At 35.7% G+C, this 21,033-nt stretch overlaps 1 protein-coding gene across 1 annotated transcript; it reads right to left on the reverse strand.

Annotated features, from left to right (window-relative positions):
• Positions 1–2: 2 nt before the first annotated feature.
• Positions 3–18,965, reverse strand: LOC111605716 (flocculation protein FLO11). Its single transcript, XM_023324401.2, has 4 exons — positions 18,701–18,965; positions 16,926–17,102; positions 7,325–7,372; positions 3–1,998 (listed from the first exon to the last, which is right to left on the reverse strand). Exons 2-4 carry the CDS (start codon positions 17,005–17,007, stop codon positions 545–547), a joined length of 1,584 nt encoding a protein of 527 aa, XP_023180169.2. The 5' UTR covers positions 17,008–17,102; positions 18,701–18,965; the 3' UTR covers positions 3–544.
• Positions 18,966–21,033: the final 2,068 nt, after the last annotated feature.

Raw genomic sequence — 21,033 nt, forward strand, 5'->3', positions numbered from 1 at the left:
AATTTGTTCAGTTTTTCGTTTTATTTGCTTTTAACGTATTTGGGGGAGAGATGCTAGAAATGTTTCTTATTCTACTTTTTTTGGTATATCAATTATTTTAGTTTTTTCTTTATATATATTTTAGATGTTTTCTAATACAGTTTTATCACAATGAATTGTTAAGTTAAGAAATAACTGTATTAGATTGTGTATATTCTACTACGCAGAGCCCACTTAAAAGTTGGCTAAATGGGGGTCTGACCTCATATAACATAGTTATTTCTTAACGTATATAGATAAATATATATGCATGAACTTGTAGCTTATACAGATCGATAATATAATTTACTTTTAGAATGTTAGTTAGAATGCCTTTCTTAATTTTGAGTGCTTTGTGTTGATGAAATAATACATAAATAGCTGCTTTTGTTGGAGCATTGTCTAGACGGAGCCTTCTTGACAAACTTAACAAATTTAACGTCGTTTGCAGTTAAAACTAATATAAATTAGTATATATTTATACTACTTCTATGAATATATGTATGTATATGGGAATGAAATTGAATTATTCTACAGTCTCGTTTAGTCGTTTCTCCATCGATGGCTGCTCAATCAGTATATTAGTTAGTTGTGCGCTTGTGTGTTTATCGGCCAGTTTTGCTTCCGAGCACGGCACCGAGGTGTACAGCGATTTGCCTTTCTTACAGCGTTTGTAACATGGCCAAATAAGGGCCGAAACTACCACAGCCCCTACGAAGATGAAGATGAGTGATTTCCATTGAGGTATCTGCTTGTTTGAACGCACTGCATCATCAGAATTGTTCGGATAATGATACTCAGCATCATCGATGGTTGACTCACGATGCCAGCTGGTCGACTCAGGCGTCTGTGCGGCCGGTGCCGATGTGAACAAAGGACTTGGTTGCTGCGTGGTTGAGGCCGAGAGTGTTGTATACTCCATGGTGTTAGCTGTGCTGCTGCTGTTCCGCTCTGAGCTATCTATATAAGGTTTAATGGTAATTTCCACGCCCATCGTCTCTCCGTCTTCCGGCTGTTCAGTTTCATTTTCAAATGTCTCCTCACTGTTCAGCTCTTGCGAGTCCTCATTGAGTGTCATTTCATCAGTTGAGCTGCTCTCAGTAGTTGCGCTGCTCTCAGGAATTGGGCTACTCTCAGGAGTTGAGGTGGTATCAGCAGTTGAGCTGATCTCAGGGGCCGCACTTGGACTACTCTCAGTAGTTGGGCTGCCCTTTGCAGTTGACCTGCTCTCACTAGTTGAGCTGCTCTCAGTAGTTGAGCTGCTCTCAGTAGTTGGGCTGCTCTCAGTAGTTGGGCTGCTCTCAGGAGTTGAGCTTGGCTTCGCTGTTGAACTGCGCTCAGTAGTTGGGCTGCTGTCCCATGCAGGTGACTTGCTCCCAGTAGTTGGGTCGCTTTCTATGTGAGGAATTGCCTCTGTGGTAATGATATCCGACTCTGTACAAATGGCACAGCAATCGTTTGGCCCTTTCTTTGGATTGGAGCATTCTGGAGGTTCGCAGAAAACACTTTCGCAAATTCGTCCTATGACATCGAAGCAGGTGCAAGTCTCGCAGCCATTTCCCTGAAGCCAGGTTTCGTTGATCGACTTCATCTGACCATCGCTGGAGAGACAGTTTTCGGGTGAACTGTCGTGCTGTATGCACTCTGAGGTGCACATTTCATGGCAGCTGGAGCATTTGGTGCAACTATTACTCCAATAAATGGTGGGGCTGCCCTTAACACATTCTGGTATGGGGCCGCATTCGTATTTGGAGCAACACGTGCCCGGCTGTCCGTTGCCTGTGCTCAGTTCATGGAGCACCTGACCCGGACTGCAAGTGGGTTTCCGCGGGCATTCGTTGCACTTGCAACTGCGTTCGTGGCACCATGGTTTTTGCCGTCCCACGAACTTAAAACTGGATATCTGTTTGCTATCTTTGGGGCAATCAGACGATTTCGCCCATTCAATCGTAGAGCATGGCACCGTGTCCGAGCCGAGATCTGTAATTAAAGAATACAAAAAAGATTAGCCAAAGGTAAATTTAAAAAAAAAGTCCAATTGGTGTTGCAGTTGGATGCCATGTGACTTCAATGAGTTTCACAATTGGCTAAGGTCAGGTAACTGACCTTAAAAGTTCACAAACGAAATTTTGTTATCTGCTTTGATTGGGTGTGCGGGTCTGAAGCGGTATGTGAGCTTCACGTGGATTCTAAAAACTCTTTTTTGCCTGATAAAAAGAAAAACACGGTTTGTTGATCGGCCTGATAAAGTACGGCGAGTGGAACGAATGTGGAACGCAAATTGTATAACTTATTAGGCATGCCAATGTGCTACCTGGCTAATGACTCATCCAAATGGATTGTGGCTTAACTTAGCCACAGATATAGTATAGTAGTGTGTGAAAGGTTTTCAAGGTCTGCATAATCAAATCTATGATATTTCATCTTTAATTTTAACTTGGATAATACGAAAATTGTTTACTCAGTTCTTATCGAGTCAAATGGTATAAATGTATATAAATATATATGTGAAATTCTGTGCTGATTGTATTTAATATGACGCCGCATTTTTCAATAGAGGTTTTAGGTAAATTTATAAAAATTGCAATTTGATTAGCAATAGATTGTGGATCGGCATTTGACGAGACCGCGAGACGCATTGCCGAGTGTCAGGGACAGCCCCTAAAAAGTTTCGTATCTCTTTTGCTGGATACAAAGTACAGTGGCACACTCTCGTTTATCGTTTATTTATTGTTATTGATTTTTGACATTTTATCATTGAATTAGTAACTCGAAGGGGGCTGTGCAGGGCATAGTTGGCGCTGCCAAGTGAAATGTGAATGGCAGCCAACAACAACAACAACAGCAGCAGCAACAAGAAATATTTTTGTTTTTGATTTTGTGTTTTTTGGGCAAGAATTTCTTCGATCAATCGATCGGATCGAGCCAGCGATCTAACGACCGATATCGCGATCTCTTTTCATTGAATCAATAATTTTCAATATGCCATATCACGTTTCGGGTTTCAATCGTATTATTATTATTATTGTTACTATTATTATTATTATAGCGTGTGCCCTTTAAGCAATTAATTGATAAGGAAACTTTCCTAAATATTAGCGAGGCTATTGATTAAGATATATATGCTATATATGATATATATATATATATGTTTTTCGTTCTTTATGAAATTGACGTCATATATGCCGCGTATAGGTGAAGCGCAGCGCACTCAATTGAACATAATTTAAAATAGATATAACTAACGCTATCAGAGAAGACGGATCTATATAGAAACACACACATACACACACACACACAGAGACATACAGTATTTATTACGAAGCGCATAGAAGGGCGCACATAAGTCACGACACTTTGCGTGATCTGTTTAAGATCTAAGTGGAATTCTAGGGCATATCAATGCCTGGCTTGAGGATGATGTTGATATTGGAGATGTTTCTCCTTCCAGTTTTTGTTCTTGTTTTGGATCATTCATACTGAAGCCAAGAGAATTGTGCTGGGAAAGCGTTATACAATGTGACTTAATGTGGGCTCAGCACTTGCTGGCTTCTTCTTAGTTTTTTATTTATTATTATTTTCATTTGGCTTGAGGTTTATTGACCCGATTGGTCAGCAAAAATACAAAAAAAAAAAAAACGCAAAGAAAAAAAAACAGAAGAAAAGTGCCAAGATACGCAGTTAAACCAGTTAAATAAAAGCAAACACACTGCCGACACGTCCAAAGGTCTTACATTTAATGCAAATTAACTAGGCACATATCCGTCTTTACAAGTGGGTCGCTCCGCTACTCTCATTAGCGAACGCGATGCGATGCCATGCGATGCGGGAGGTGGCATCCGCGATAACGAATCTGCGAAATGTACGAATACCAGAAGTGCTAATTACGTCACTTGTTAGTTTTTTTTTCAGATACCCTATCACATTCAGCTGGATCAAGCGGGGTCTGCCGGAGATGTCTGATGATGTGTGAATTCTAACCTTTTTTCATGAATGGGGAACGGATTGGCAGGCAGTCCATACATAGTTACAGGCAAAGTGGCTTAGCATTGAGATGGCCCACAAACAATATGTCATGCTGCAGCTCAAGACTCAAGAGAAGTCATATGTTAGACCTGTGTCATATGTCATATGGAGGAGGCATACTTTATTGATGTCTCAGCTGTATTTTTGGTTAGATTTAGTTTGTTCGAACTTGACGTTTAAACTCTTATCAGAAGATAAGAATTTAGATAACATGTGAAATGAACTCTCACTTTTTGCTTTCTTTATATTGATACCCTTCACTCTTTCATAAAGGATAGTTAAGACGGCATATGCCAGGCCATGGCCTTGACATTGATTTGAAAATAGACATACATACATATCTACATAAAGTAGGCATACCAGCTCATATTGCTTTACAGGGTATATGCCTCACTTGCAGGGAGGGTAAGATCCGTTTTGGTGGTGCTGCTACCTGTCACAGGGTATCTATATGTGTCACCATACTCTCCGTCAGCTTCCTTGTTTTGTTGTTAAACAACACACACGCACACACACTCACATTTCATATTTCGTTATTTTATTTTCGTTTTTTTTTGATTGATCTACAGTCGAAGGTTGCATGCAAAAGTGCAATTCGTTGAGTCTGTTTTTCCAGTTTCCAGATGAAATAAGCTACAGCGCTACGTAAACCTCTAGCGTCATCAGCATTAAAAAAAAATAAATAAATTTTAGTACAATTAGCTGGCAAGATTGTTGACGCGCCGCCACTGTCTGTCTCGCAGCCTGACATGCAAAGTTACTTAAAACACAAATAAAATATATAAAAAAAAGCAGAGGGAGGAGAGAGCGAGGGAGGGGCAAAAAAAAACTAAAATGAAATAGTGGAAACAAGAAGAGGAGGTCGCTGTCGTATCTTAACTAACTACAACATTGCTTTGAGGTCGTGAGGAGAAACGGGTTGATGTCGCCGTTACAACTTGTGGTTGACAGCCACAGCAGCAACAAAAGCAACCAAAGCAACAACAACAAACATTCCCAAACTGATGAAGTAATTGTAGTTCCCAGTCTACAGATGAGACCTGGTAGCCTTAAAGCTCAAATATCTAACTGCGCATGCGCCTAAGAACCCAAATGATGCTCAGCCTGTCAAAATATATGTAAATATATATATATATATATATATATATGTATATATATATGTACATATGTATGTTTTTTGTTGTTTAATTTTCCCTCAACACACGTCAATCACGTTTCGTAAATTTGTGCACAATTATCGTATATTATTATAAATTTGTGGGACTTTAAAAGTTCATTTGCAATGCTTTCAAATTATGAAATTGATTTACGTATAAGCAATGACTGAGCTTCACAGTAATTACAGCTGTAGTAAAAATAAGCGCATTTACATATACCTATATACATATATACATACATACATATATATATATATGTGAATATATATAGTAAGTAGCTTTGCTTTAAAGCAGATATAGCTTAATATATAGTCAAATGAACTAGTTTACTAGTTTAAATGAATTAGTTCAAATGAACAAAATCAAATGAATTAGTTAAAATAAACTAGTTTAAATGAACTAGTTAATTGAACAAGTTCAAATGAACTAGTTCAATTGAACTAGTTCAATTGAACAAGTTCAAATGAACTAGTTCAAATGAACTGGTTCAAATAAACTAGTTTAAATGAACTAGTCCAAATGAAGCAGTTCAAATGAACTTGTTCAAATGAACCAGTTCAAATGAACTTGTTCAAAAGAACCAGTTCAAATGCACTACTTTAAATGAACAAGTGCAAAAGTACCAGTTCAAATGAACAAATTCAAATAAACCAGTTCAAATGAACTAGTTCAAATGAACAAGTTCAAATAAACCAGCTAAAAAGAACTGGTTCAAATAAACTAGTTTAAATGAATCAGTTCGAATATATTAAATATTCTAACATTCATCTAAGTAGATCCGATGTATAAAAATGTCGTCTAAGTGTATAGCAAGTAAAAGTGTTCTAGTTGGCAGTGATTGACTCAAAGATACCCTACCCTAAGGCTGCTTTCATCTGAGCTATCAGCCAATTGCTGCAAGTTAACCAGAAACTGGTTTCTTCTACGGTGGACTAAAGTACGCACAGTGCTACTTCCACTAGTCCAATAAGTCTTAAAAAGAATATATGTATATATAAAATAAATATTCCAAAGGGTTCTATACACTATAGCCCAAATGGGGAATGCCAAATATTCAATTAAAATTATTATAAATATTTAAAATGTTATATGAAAATCAGGTTCACGAGCCTTGACCGTGATTTGGCCTACAACGCTTTGTTATATCATTTATAGTTTAATAACAGTCAAAGCTCATTTAATGAGCATATTTATAAAGCAAATACTACGTATAACTCAAGAAAAGTCACTCGAAATGTAAGAGTCTTCGCTCGAGTTGATATTTGTTTGATTTAGCTGTTGCCACACTTCTTTAAAGGCAAACAAACTGATTAGAAAATCCCCCTGCATATATGAATATATACCACCTTATACATATATATTATATATACATGTGTGTGTGATTGATCAATCAGAGTAAAAGAACGCTATTCGGTTCCGCCTGGCGATCAATTAGTGGCTCGTAGCCCCGATGATATTCCGTATTTATTGTCCTTGAATTCATGCTTAGCACAAACCATTAAAGCATTACAAATTAAGCTCTTATTTTTTTTCCTGTTCTAACTGAAGCACACACACATTACAGATAGGTGTGCGTCTGTGTGTTTACGGCTTATATAAGGTTGTTCGCTGACTATTGCGTAAACAAAGCATATTTTTTATGCACTCGGTCGCACGACAGTCGGCAGCATTTAAGTTTATCTTAATTATAGATCAATTATAATATACAGAAGTACATACATTATAAAAAACAAAAACAAAAAACGTATAATGGTACGACTAGTAGCCAAAAAGCATTCCTATTATTAATTATGCGTCAAAACAAGCGCTGTTAACTTGTTTTTACTCTTGCGATAGCGGGGTACGCACTCCCTTAAGATTCTGAATAATGCCATACAGTGGAAACTTTGCACGAAAAAGGAGGCAAAAATGGAATTATAATTTACGGAACTTATCTTTTGAGCTACAGATGATAGGGTATAGTATGTCAGATTTGAAATGCTATGAATTTCTTTAAGGTAAACAGAAATCTTTAGTTTTCATATACAGGAAACAGGGAATTTTGAAAGCGGAAGCAGTTGTTCCGTCTAGCTCTTAGTTGCCGTTTAAGCACTTTTTGTTGTGTTCTCTAACTAATAACTTACCAGTTTTATTGAGCTTTTCATCGTCATCTTCAATACTTCTTAGAGATGCTAAAAATATGAGAAAAAATTGTTTGTAAATTTTAGATAAAGTTTCATTATGATAAATTAATATTTTAGTTTAGCAAAATATAAAGCTATATTTAACTTTGTATTTCAAATTAGACTTAACCATATTTTCTATATGATCGAATATATTCTGTAATATGCAATCATACAAATCTAAGGGATTTGTCGTGAACTTTACGCTTGTGCACCACGGTGCCATTGTCTGTCTGGTTGCGTTTCGCTATTTTGTATGCCGGCATCGGGCTCTGAACTTTGGACTGGACTGGTAATTGTTTAGTTATATTTTGCTCATATTGCACAATTACAATTAAATTATGAGGCAAAGCGGCGCAAAGCGTCTGATTAATGCCCGTAAATGTGATATATGATATATGAGACCGGCAAACAGATGCGCAAAATAATATTATTATTTAGAGTATCTGTTTATGTTGTTGCAAACGAATGTATTTATTTATTTCATTTTAATGGGCCCGCTGGGATTAAGCGTATTCCATTTCTGGCAGATGTGAAGATACACGTAACCGCTCTCCCTCTCTCCCTATATCTCTCTGTCTTTCTCTCACTATATATATATATATATATATATATATTTATGTGTGAGTAATAATGTACGTATGGAGGAGACCCATTAAAATGCCTTTTGCTTTTGCTGCTGAGATTCTGGTCTAGATTGTCCGGCCAGTGACCTCAATACTTGATGGCCAACATAATGTACAAGCTGACCGAGTGATAGACTAAGCTTCCTCTTGATATGCACATACATACATACATCTATATGTATATATATATAAGTACAACAGTGCGTATGATTCAGCGTGGGCGAATTTGCGCGTTGCCCTTTAAATGACTTCCTCAGATAATATAAGAAATTTACGATTTTTCCAAAAATTTTTTTATTTATATATATATGTGATTATATATATGTTCTACAAATAAATTCTTTTTAATAGTCTTTCATTAGCTCAAATTGGCTCTTAATGCAGAGTATTTGCTCGTCGCTTACATCCACATCTCTTCGCTCTCTCTCTCCCACTCTATCTCTCCCTGTCTCTCTTTATAATTTATGCGTATTTAGTTGTGCCAAGTTTTCAGTTCAGTTCCTGTCTCATCGCACATTATTTGTGTTAATAGTTTGTCACTTCAACAATTAATTAAATCACACAGCCAAAGATTAAAAAGAATTTTGCTTTACTTAATAGCGGACAGAAATGATTTATGTATATTAGACATGAACAGTGCGAACAGCACAGCACTGAGATATCTGGACATGTGTTGACTTTGGCTTTATAAACGATTCATTTAATTTCGTTAAATATCATCGCTACATGTAATCAATGAAGTCAAGTCGAACGTAACCGATACGCAATTCAAATACCCTGTTAACGTAGATCTGAGCTCTTAGATCTTAAGAACTCGATGAGTCAATGCCTTGGCATGACTATTCCCCCACTAGAGAGGAACAGCTCTCAAGGCAGGAAACTGATTCATATAGTCAATCGAGCTAAGCCTTTAGCTAGTTACTGATTGGGTTATCGGGCAAGTTTAGAACATGATGTCGGCTGTTGGCTGCAGGAAATTGTATCGCATTGCAAACCGAACCACAGACAACTTTTTCTGTTTGTTCTGTTTGCATATTCTTGAAATCATTTTTAAAGATTGCCAACACTCAGACACAATAAATATATATATTTTGGGCACATTGTTCGAATCAAGAGGTGGCAGCGACAGAAAAGTGAGATTGCAATTTATTATTGGCTAATGGCACTATATCATTGATCTAATTATAGAAAAGGCAAATTTGTTAATCATTATTGACTGCAGGGAAAACGTTTTGCCAACTGTAAGTTGAGCATTGTGAATTGTGAATGGGGAATAGTGTCTGTCGCACCTACGCAGATGTTTTTCCACTTAATTGGGCATTGTTTTGCGGGGCTGGCTGGCACCATAAACCCCTGGTTTCGACCTTAATTGACCGAGAGAGACGTCTGAAAACACTAAATCAAACTATGTCTGGCCGTGACGCATGCTAATTTCAATCGGAGCTATTAATTCGCTAATGATCTGCCAGCAAGAGCAAATATTAATGACTAATGCAGTTCGGAATGCGTTTCTATTTCGATAAGACATTTCTTGTTTTGATAAAAGCGCGAACGACGGACATAGACTTAGTTACTTAACTGCAAATACTGCTTAGATTAGAAGCAACTGAAACTGAATCTTGTCAACGGTATTTAGGCTAATAAAGCTATACAAATTAAGAAATGACGTAGTGCAAGGCAGATAAAGTTGGAAGCCAACAACAACCTCAAAATAATAAAACGTAATTGGAAATAGATTTTTGTAGAGCTAAAGTTTTTTTTAGTATACCTTTTATAATATATGTATGTGCATTATCTTTTCGAATATCTAATCTAACTTTTAAAGACAGCTGATTTCGTGTTGGCTATAGCAAAGTTCACTAAGCATTAGGGATATTCCTTCTACTACTTTCACTGTTTAAGTGCAAACTACTTCTTATACTGCTATAGCAGATATTATGATATTTTATGCATTTATTTATATATGTATATATGTATTTATATGATATATATACATATAACCATACATTAAGGGCATTCCTTCAGTCACTGCTACTTTATGCAGCAAAGCTACATATGTACACACATGAATATATTTATATTTGGGCAGAGCTATGTTATGTTCTCAGTTCTTTTAAATTAGGGACAGCTGTCGAAGTTATCTTTCTAAGGAATTCACATTTATTGTGTAAGCGCAGATATTCTTGATAAATTTCTATTACAATATCTATAATATATATCTATATGCACATATATCTGGCCTGGTAAGTGGTGGGTAAAGCCACCTTGAAATGCATTTTCAGTTGCGTCGCATTATAATCAAAAGTTAACAATTGGACCAGCTTTGATATCTTTTAGCTTTATCTATAGATACTATAGATGCTACACATATTGTTGATACTATAGATACTATGGATACTTTAGATACTATAGATACTATAGATACTATAGATTCTATAGATACTATAGATACTATAGATACTATATATACTATAGATACTATAGATACTATAGATACTATAGATACTATAGATACTATAAATACTATTTGGAATATATATACTATATATAGACACTGTAGTTGAATGGGGTCTTAAAAAAAAACTATAAAAAGTATAAAAAGTAAAGTTTAGTGCAATTGTGAAATTGACTTCGTATATGAAATTACTTTTTATATAATATATATGCCATTTATAGTCTTAAATCTGTACATGTATGGCCCAACTATTTGAACAGTTCAGTTAGTTCACTGGTATATGTTTACACATATACGATATATAAATATATATGCATTCTGGTATATATTTACACACTCACGATAAGTATAAAATGAAATTTGTGAAATCTTGCGGAATGTCAAGGAAATGCTGCAATTGCTAAACAATAGATGATTGAAGAACTCTGAACTAACAAATGCAAATATTTCTGCTTTTTTCTTAAACATTTTTGTGCCTGGGTTTCACTTGCTTTTTGTTTTTGCACTGTGGAATGTTGTTTGGATGATATTTATCTAAGCTATCTTGCGCGCAAAACAAAGTCACGTGTAGCAACAGCTATGGAAAGCCTATGGCATTAGCCGGCCGTTGGGGCTGGAATGTTTAAAGGTTTATCCGAGTAAAAACTGGGGGTTTTCCTATTTGTAAAACAGTTTATAACTATGCAATTTATTAAGTACCTATAAGCATGGGTGGATAGAACAATTGGAGTCACTATAGCTGATCTCACTGTATAGCATATATTAATCAAACTTGGAGTTCTTATATGAAAAATATGTGATGAAATTGAATCTATATCATCTATATATATACCTTATTATATAAAACTAAAACTCAAACTGAAACTTGAATCATAAAGTTTCTATAGATTAGTTCTTATTTAGTATATATTTCTATAAAAAAGAAGTTTTACGCGAATCATACCAAATCACTTAATACACTATCATATCATCTTTACCCATAGAAGCAAACGCTTGAAGAATGTATTTTTGCATAAGAAGCTTGTCTGTTTCGCCAGATATCATGGTCAAAGTCATGACTATAGTATGCGCACACACATACATACACACACACATATATATGTATTTAAAATAAGGAAATGAAATGTAAAGAATGTTGTGATTTGTGGACACAGCGACATCTCGAGCTGGATGCAGTTGTCGGAAAGTACACAGCGCGAAATTCTTTGGCCTTTTAGGGCAGACATGGCTAATATCAGGGCGTAGCTTAGCTGTTTATTTATAGCCAGTCAAATTTATATTGTTATAGAATGTTGTTTAGCCATTATCTGAAGTATCTCAAGCGCCTAACATATAGCCACAGATAACAGCGAGAGCCACAGAGCTGAATGGGCAAAGGCATTTTTATTTGTTGCGACGACAAAAACAAGCGAATATTTGCTTAGCTCTGCTTTGCTTTTATTTAAGTATTTTCTTTCTTAAAGCCAAAGAAATGTTTGGCTAATGAATTCCAATGTGTTATATCAGCAGCGGCACCTGCGCAGCACAGGCAGATGTAGCTGCAGAATAGAAAATGTATATATATATATATATATATCTAAGTTTGTTTGGTCATTATAATGCAATATTTTAAGGCGCAATAATAAAGCTCAAAAAATATACAATTTTCGCCCAGTTTTCGCTTATCACGTGCGTCGACGCGTGTTCTCCTCCTTTAAGTTGTTGGATCAGCTCTTTTTTTGTTGTTCTTTGTCAAGCATATCATTATGTCTGTATGCACTTGTGATATGTAAATACATATATATATATATATATATGTATATATATATGTGTATTTGCACATCCGTTTGCCTTCTGCCATTCCGACTGCCTGCATGCTTCAACATAAACTATTTACGTAGCTCCCGCCAGCTATCTTGATCAAATTTTGACATAGATTAATAATTTTTTAAGCTACAAACTACGCATTTTTTTGAAGTGGCAGCAAATTAAATTCTATATCAAAAAAACACAAAACTATATCATTTATAATATATGAAGAGATGTCAATGGAGTACATATTCAAGTTTTATGTAATTAAATGTTTTGTATTATTACAATAAATAAATATATATATATATATATACAGCTGCATGCACATCTCTGGAAAAAGCATAGGCGATTGCTTAAAGTGAAACATTGTGATTTCAAATGGTATAAAAAGTGAGAAAAAAACAAAAATTTCATATTAATTTCAGTAGATTTCATGGCTAAATCACACATATTTTGACACTTTTGAATGGCTGTTCGTAATGGTGTGCAGATCTTATTTATAGCGCTGCAATTGTAGTTTTTCTTATCAGCTGCCATCGACGAACTTCGTACAGCTGTACTGAAGTCGTAGGTGTCTGTCTGCCCAGTTGGACTGCAGCCGTTTCTGATAACTATATTAACTGTAGCTATACACATATATGTATATAAATATATGCTAATATATATAAAATCAGAGTTGCGTTTTTGTTCATGGATTGTCTTATGCCTGCCGGCGCAGCTTCTCCCTTGTTTGCTTATCTCACGACACCAAGACTACAATTGACTCAGCCATCATTGGCTTTAGTGCACACATTGAGTCAGCTAGCCAGGTGAACTTGTGCTCTGTCTTTGGCGTAAATTCCCCCCTCTCTTTCTCTCTCTCTCTTTCTGCATAGCTCTAGCAATTTTTTTGATTACCCTAACAGCAGCTGATGAGCAACCACAATTAAGCAAAGAGTCTATCGAAGAGTCATGCGAAGTCCATTTTGAGTTTTGTCTTTAGTTATTTAAAGCTTATCTGTATACAAAAATCCAGAGGGAATTGTCTATATAAATTTGCGATGATGGACAGTTGTTACAGTCTATAATGCTGCGTGGGTTGTTCCCCTTTTTTTTGTTTTCTCACTTCAGTCCATTGAAAACCTTTCGCTTTTGTTTATGAGCAGGCGAGGAATGTGCTTTTAGTGTTTTGTCTGATTTGCTAGACGATTGTTAACTATACATGGACATATGTATGTATATGACTCGCTCTCTGGCACACTTTTACCTCGGTTATATATCGTTTCTTTGGAAGAGCGTTTTTTGTGTCCGCTTGCACTAATTGTGGCACATTTCTGACCTTGTTAGTTGCCGAGCTTGAGACAGCCAAATTGGCTTTGACGTTTGGCTTTTACGCTATGCAAATTGTTGACTCGAGCAATTTGTTTGCCTTTAGCCACATCCACCACTGCAACGCTCTGCAAATAGGTCTTTCTGCTTTTTGGTGGTTGGATATGCAAATTGTTTCCTTGCCAGCCTTGGCATTACCTGACTGCTAGTTTGCCCCCTGTCTATATAGCATTTTTATTACGTTGTATTCGTCTTCGTGCTACCTGGTGACTGCTCCATTTGCGGAAGTCATTTGCCCCTTTATCATTTATTGATTTTAGCCCGGGTTCGAGGTGAAAGTTGCGTCTTAGTGGTTGTCGTTCGCTCTTATTCTCTTGGGTTGCTCTATGTCATTATTTTTTATTAGAATTTACCCGAAATGTTGACGAAATGGAGTCATGTTCTTTGTTATAGTTAGCCTAAAGTATATATGTTTTGTATAGAGTTGGATACATATTGGAATAGCCCCCAAGAGAATGCGCTCTGGGACTTGAAGTTGCTCGAGTTTTTAACTAGGTCAACTAAGTTTTATTTTGGTTTTTCTTTATATATATTTTTTAAAGCTATATCTTATATATTTGATAAATATATCTCTTAATGATTTTCATTATATTTACTGAATAATCTTTTTTTAATGTTAATTTTTGTTCTCTGTATGTTTCCCTGCTGAAATTCTTTCATTGAGTTTTTTATATTTTTATTCCCTCAAATTTTCATATATTTCCCCATTTTCTTTCAGTTATACTTATATTTTCCTCTTATACAAGTGTTAATAGAGACATTTTATGCCAAGTCTGAATCTCCTTCAATATTTTCTATGCTTTTCTATATTTCATTCACTGCTGTTTCTCTCTTCTAAAACTTTAGCTAATAAAAATTTTCTATTCTAGATTATTTAACTATTTTAATCTTTTTCCTTCAAGTTTTCTCTGTTATTTTAAACTTCAGCCTACTCTTCCACTCTTTTCCCATTATCTTTATGTTTTACTCCTATACGACTTGATCCAAATTATTCTCTATAAGTTTTTCTCTTATATAAGATACTCTATCAAGATTTTCCAATATTTTCTTATCTATCTTCGCTTTCAACATTATCTAAATAACTTTTCTAAACATTTCCTAATTTACGTCGATCTAAGTTCATTATGCAATTATTCTAAGCTCTTTCACAATTTCCATAATGTTTATTTCAACTATATATATTCGATTTTTGAGTGTTTGTTTACTGATTCTAGTCGCTGTTATGATGCTTAGCAATGCTCATTATCTCGATTGGCTGCTAGGCAAATTGGGTTACAGAAGTAGCAGCAGCAGCAGCCGTAGCCGCCGCCGACGCCGCCGCCGCCGACGCCGCCGCCATGGCAAGCGTCACGTAACAGGTGTAATGAACAGGTAAAGTACGCAACGTACCTTGGGCGCCCTCCAATTTATCAGACTCAAGGGCAACTCTCGCATAATGTACAAATAAACAAATTGGACTCGTGTTGAGGCACTGCCCAGCAAAGTTAAACAAAAATAAAATGAAACAGCAACAGAAACAGAAACAAATAAACCAACGAACGCACGCTATCTAAATTATCAATGAAATTGTTTTAAAAAGCCACAAAAACAAAAACCCCAACAACAAAAATATACAGAAAAAAAACAACAAAAAAAAAGAATTGAAGAACTTTGTCGTCACACCCCAACTGACTGCATAATACTCGTTCGCGTTCCGAAAACAGGTTCAATTTATTGCAACATCGATTTGCCACGCTCCAGTGGGGCAATACGCGTGAACTCTAAGCGTAGATCTATAAAAGGGAAAAATACCGTTTTTTTTGGCAGTATCTCACATTCCAAAAAGGGAGCAGTCAAAATTGCCTTGCCTATGGGTAGGGTTACCAATAGGCTAGGCTAACTACAGCGCCATATAGCCTATATAGTCGATGAGATATGCTAATGTAAGTCTCTAACTAAATATAGCTAATGTGATTCATAATTTATATAAAATACAAATACTTCCCACTATCACCAGCTTCTAATCAAAACCTATATACTCTTTTCGCTTTCTGAACTAGTAAATCTCAACGAAACAGAACAACAAAAATATACAAAAACAACACAGAGAGAAAAATTCAATAACAGAAACATGTGTTTGTAGGTGAAAGAAAAAAAAAAATGAAATGAAAAAAAAATAACACAAAAACCGAAAACCAAAATATAAACAAAACTAAAGCATAAACTGCGTCACGGCATTTATATACCCTGCTACAGACTCGACTGCGCTGGAATCATAAAGAGTTCATAATGCCCCAATGTTGTAATCATATACATGTGATATATATAGATACATAGATGATATATATATATATATATATATATATATATATATATATATATATATAGAGCAGATTTGGCATAGTTAAGATCGCTTAAATATAAAGAAAGCATGTGAAAAACTAGTTTTTCTATCGATTTGAACTATTGTGTCAAATGTTGGTATTATCTTTATATAGTCCATATACAGTTTATGTCTAGCAAACAGAATAAAACTATTAAGCAACAAGTTTAGTTAATATACAAGAAAAAGTCCTTTATGATATGTACATTCCAGATGGCCAGACTTTATCTGAAAGTTTGAAGTTTACAGATCTAAAGTTTGCATATAGACAGACATTATAACATTTGGGTTGTCTGAGGCATATGAAACTAGCAGCTAGATTAGATAGTGAGATCTTATCTGTAGCTACCAAGGTATTAATAGTTCTCAAAAAGAGGCTAGGTTTTACAGTTGGAAAATTATTGATAGACCTCAAGAATATATGGGATATATTCGACATGATCCCCATCTTCGAGCCTGTAGCAAAGTTGGCATGGTCTGCAAGCAAAGTATAGCAAAAAACAGCAACAACCGCGATCTATAAATATATATACAGATATCTATAATATGTATATATAGAAACAAGTTTGCTCTGCTGGGCTAGTTCGGCTGGCTGGTTTCACGTCATCAACTGTAATGGCTATGATTGGCTGCCCACTGTGACGCATGACGTATGAGAGGCGGTTTGTTGTTGTTTTCTTTTATGAAATTTTTTCGGAATCTTGAGAATTTGTTGGCGCGTAATAAGGTCGCAATATGTATATAGAGATTTCGTGTTTGTCGTGCAGATTGCTCGACGTAAAAAAGAAAATACCATAAAAAGTGGCAGTAGCATCACAAAAGATCGATGAGTCACCTGATGAGTTTATAAATGAGTTCATTTTTGGATTAAAATGCTTTGTGTCTCTTGCCTTTGTAGCCAATTTCGCTGGCTGCCATGTGCATATTAGAAAACAGCTATAAACACTGAATAATTCTCACCTGATGCGTTCCTCTGTGCCGCCAGGTAGGCTAGCAGCAAAAATCCCACGCACCACAGTCGAATGAGATCCAGCTTGGCCATGGTGCAATCTGGTATCTGGCCAAATGAGCTTGTGTTATGTAAATTTGATATTGATGTAGGTTATGTCGCTCTGAGATCCTGAAAGCGTCCAAGCTCTAACCACACACACAGAAAAAACAGCAAGCAGAGTAAAAGATAAAATGAAATTAGTAAATGCGAGTTGAATTTAAAAAATTTCGTTGTTGCCAGGTGGCTGGCAGGGCGGGGCGGGGCGTGACACTGACACAGTCCAGTTATGTCTAGTTGCAGCTATTTCTTGGCTTAGTCAATTTCAACTCATTAAACACATGCACACATACTTATATATGTATATATAGTGTATATATAAAGTGTTGTTTTTTTTATTACGCAGCAATTGTGTCTGCACGGCTTTGGCTGCGACTACCCTGTGGTGGCAGAGGGCACGGGCATGTTTGGCTACAGGCATTTGGCCAGCTTGACGTTTTCCTGTCAACGTCTATATTAAAGGGTATTCTCGGGTATGCCATGGCAGAACCTTGCTAAAATATATGGGTGTTTGCGTGTGCTTTTGGACGACTTATCACGCTGATCGGTTTGGCATATGGTAACCGTGATAAGTTATCTTTTTTTTCGAATCGACACATAATACAACACACAACAGCAACTGTGCTGCGCGAGTCACTGAAACAGCAACAAAACAAAAAAACACAACAAGAATTAAAGATGAAGAAAAAAAGAATGAAAAAAAAAATGTGTCTCATGAGGTATGCTGAGCGCTTGGATTCTTTACAATGTTATTTAATTAGTTAGTATATTTAATATACTTTTAATTGATATCAACAATTTTTGTTGCCATTAATCAAGTTTTTTCAAGCGTGCGTCGCACATTTCATCCGATTAAAATGCTCAAAAAGAATTTCGCATTTATATTTAATATGAAATTTATTTTATTGTTATTAATTATATCACGCTCGATAATTTATTAACCACTGCGAGTGTTTAAAGTGCAAACACAATTTTAATTAAGACACGTTAACAACAATTACACAGGCCAACAAAAATTTGATGAGCTTTTTTCGAATTGGCATTTTATAATTGGAAAGGATATTGACTAAACCAAAACTAAAGATCGCTCATTAAGAAATTTAGAAAAATGTGAGAAATATGTATGAATATGCATATGCATATATTTATTTGAAAATTATAAAATTATATTCAAAATATACATAGCACAAAATATTAAAAAAAAAACACAAATTCATTTTGCAGTTAAAAACAACTCAAATATAAATATTTTTGGTTACTTCGCTCAGAATATATTGCTTTGTTACAAATTTGTTAACACTAAAATTGGTTGATTATTATTTATTTTTTACTTTGAAATATAGCTTCTTAAATTGCATGTTCAATAAATTTGAATTTGTAGGCCAAGTGTGCTGGAAGTGTTTGCCCGCTTTTTTTGCGGAACAGAAGCACAGAAGTCGTGAAAAAATAGAAAGAAACAATCGCTGTCATGGAAGTTGCTTTTTTATTTTTGGCAACACACACATAATTGCAGGGCGAATCTAAAAAAAACCGCCAGAGGTTTCTTTTAGTCATAGCTAAATCAAAAAAAAAAAAAAAAAACAAACAAATGACCAAAAAGTCGAAGCACATTTTATGTTGAAAAATTGGTCGGCATTAAGAAATTGGGGCAACGAGACCTACGCGCAGATCACTTGGATTTACTTACCTGTTTCGTTTTTTTTAACTTGTTGATTTGCACTTTTTTGTTTTGTGTTACTTTTTGGTTTTTTGTTTTATGTGTAGCTTTGAGAAACAACTAAATTACATTGTCATTGCTGTCAATGTATTTATGTTTGTCCATTTTAATAGCGAAAATTCGCAGCTTTCATGTCAATGATAAGAACAACTATTTATTTAATAACTGTCTTCAACAAATGAGAAACACTCACGTCTTGCCGCTTCGACGGCTCACAATGAACTGAAATCAGACCGTGAAACACTCTGTAACAAACTCCTCTCTTTGTACTCTTACGATTTTTGCGAACTTGCCTCTGTACGCTTTGCTTTCTCTTTTAAGTTTGTGTGACCGACGCAGAATATACGTAATTTTAAACTGGGAGAGCGTGAGATGGAAAAAGAGCAATAGAAGAGCGCGGATCAGTCACAGACACAGTATATACACTTCATATGTAGCAAGGAAACAACATATGAGAGACGTTTTGAAAAGCCAGTTATACATTATTAAATATATATAAATATTTATATTAAATTTATGTGTATAATTATATCTTTTCAAATTAATATATTAAATAGTTGTCCTACGAAAAATATCGTTTATTAAATAATTTTTAATGTCTATATATTATAGGGTATTTAGTCTTCGTTATATTGTTGAAATTATTGTTATTGTGTGCAAATCGTAAAAGTTGGTAAATAAATGTTCCGAAATGCGCAGTAATTGGGGAGAAAGACTTACGATTTTACTTAGTATTTGCTAAAAATTGTACACTTCTAAGCAAAACTAAGCTACGAGTATTAGTATTGTTTATGTTGGACAGCCCTCGTTTAGTGTTGCTTAACATTTGCGTGTAGCGTTGCCAGACTGTTGAAATTATTGCAGTCTTTACTAAATACTTGCACCGATTATTCTTTTTCTAACCAGTTGGTAGCCTTATTATTGGGGTTTGAGTATTTGCTAGATTTTTTAAATTTTAACGGTTTGTTTGAAGTGATTTGGGCTCAGCGAGTTGAAAAAGCTCTTAAAATAATTGCTTTATGTTAAATTATCATTAGAATAAATGTATATATAAATTATAATACCAAAAACATTCGTACGTATTTCAAAGTGCCTTGCTTGCTTAGTTATGTGTGGATTAGATCTATTTATCAGATTTGATATCGATTTAGGCTTAGTCTTGCAGTTTCTAATATTCAGCACGCAGTTAGCTGTTCGATAGATGACATTCGATTGTTGATCGATAAATATTTAATTGAATTGTTATGCCCGAGTCACTCGCTTGACATTTTGAGCTGTTGCCAGCCATTTGCAACTGGCACTTGGTAATTAGCACGCGTTCTCTCTGCCCGCTGCCCGTTGCCCGTTGCCCGTTGCCCGTTGCCCGTTGCCCGCTGCTCTCTGCCGCTGCACGCTGCTCATTAACACTTGCCAAGTGAAGCTCAATCGACGCTGCGGCGGCTGTTCTATTCCCCTAACGCAGCAGCAGCGGCCAATTGCACGCGTGGCACACACACACACACAAAGCACGCTCTGTTCGCAAGTGTTGCAAAGCGTTCGCTTGCTCCCTCTACTTTGCCTCAAAGCGAAAATGCCGCCACACATATTCACCGGGCTCCACCGCCTCTGGCACTATGCAATTGCAATCCCAAAATGGTCTGCGTATGTTTTTTTCTCCTTTTGGGCAGCTAACCGCAAAAGCGTGAAATTTTAATTGTGCCTTTCGGGGCGTTGTCGTCGCCGTCGCATCCTTCGAACCGAAATAAAGATCTTGGGGCTACCGCAGCTCATCCACATTGCCTGAGCTTGAGCCTAGGCTAGGGTCTGACTGCCTTCCCGCCTGACTGTCTGACTGCCAAAGTTGTTTCATGCCAAAAAGGTGCAAAAGGCCAAATACTATTTGGTTGTTTATGTTGTTACATGCCACACTCTTGCCGCTGCCGCTGCTGCTGCTGCTGCTGCTGCTGTGGTTGTTGTTGTATGGCGCTGTTGTGTATTTTAGGCTACAAAAATGCAAGCTGGAATTTATTCAAGTACAGTCAAACAACTCTTTTGCAAACTTGACCAAGTACTCCTCGAGAACTAAGCGAACCGAATAAGTTTCCGAAAGAGAGGACTCAATATTTTTTTAATAATATTCTGGACCTAGAATAAAATATACAAATTTAAAATTTAATTAATAATAATAATAATAATAATTAATAATAATTTTTATTATTATATATACATAATTTTTTATATCTAACCTAAAGCCAAATTTTGCTGTCTTTCAAACTAGTTTCGCTTAGGTCAAATATGTTTAAGTTTCACAGTCAGACAAAGTT

The sequence above is a fragment of the Drosophila hydei genome, unplaced genomic scaffold (assembly GCF_003285905.1).
Source record: "Drosophila hydei strain 15085-1641.00,03,60 unplaced genomic scaffold, DhydRS2 tig00000001-arrow-pilon, whole genome shotgun sequence".
Classification (NCBI taxonomy): Eukaryota; Metazoa; Arthropoda; class Insecta; order Diptera; family Drosophilidae; genus Drosophila; species Drosophila hydei.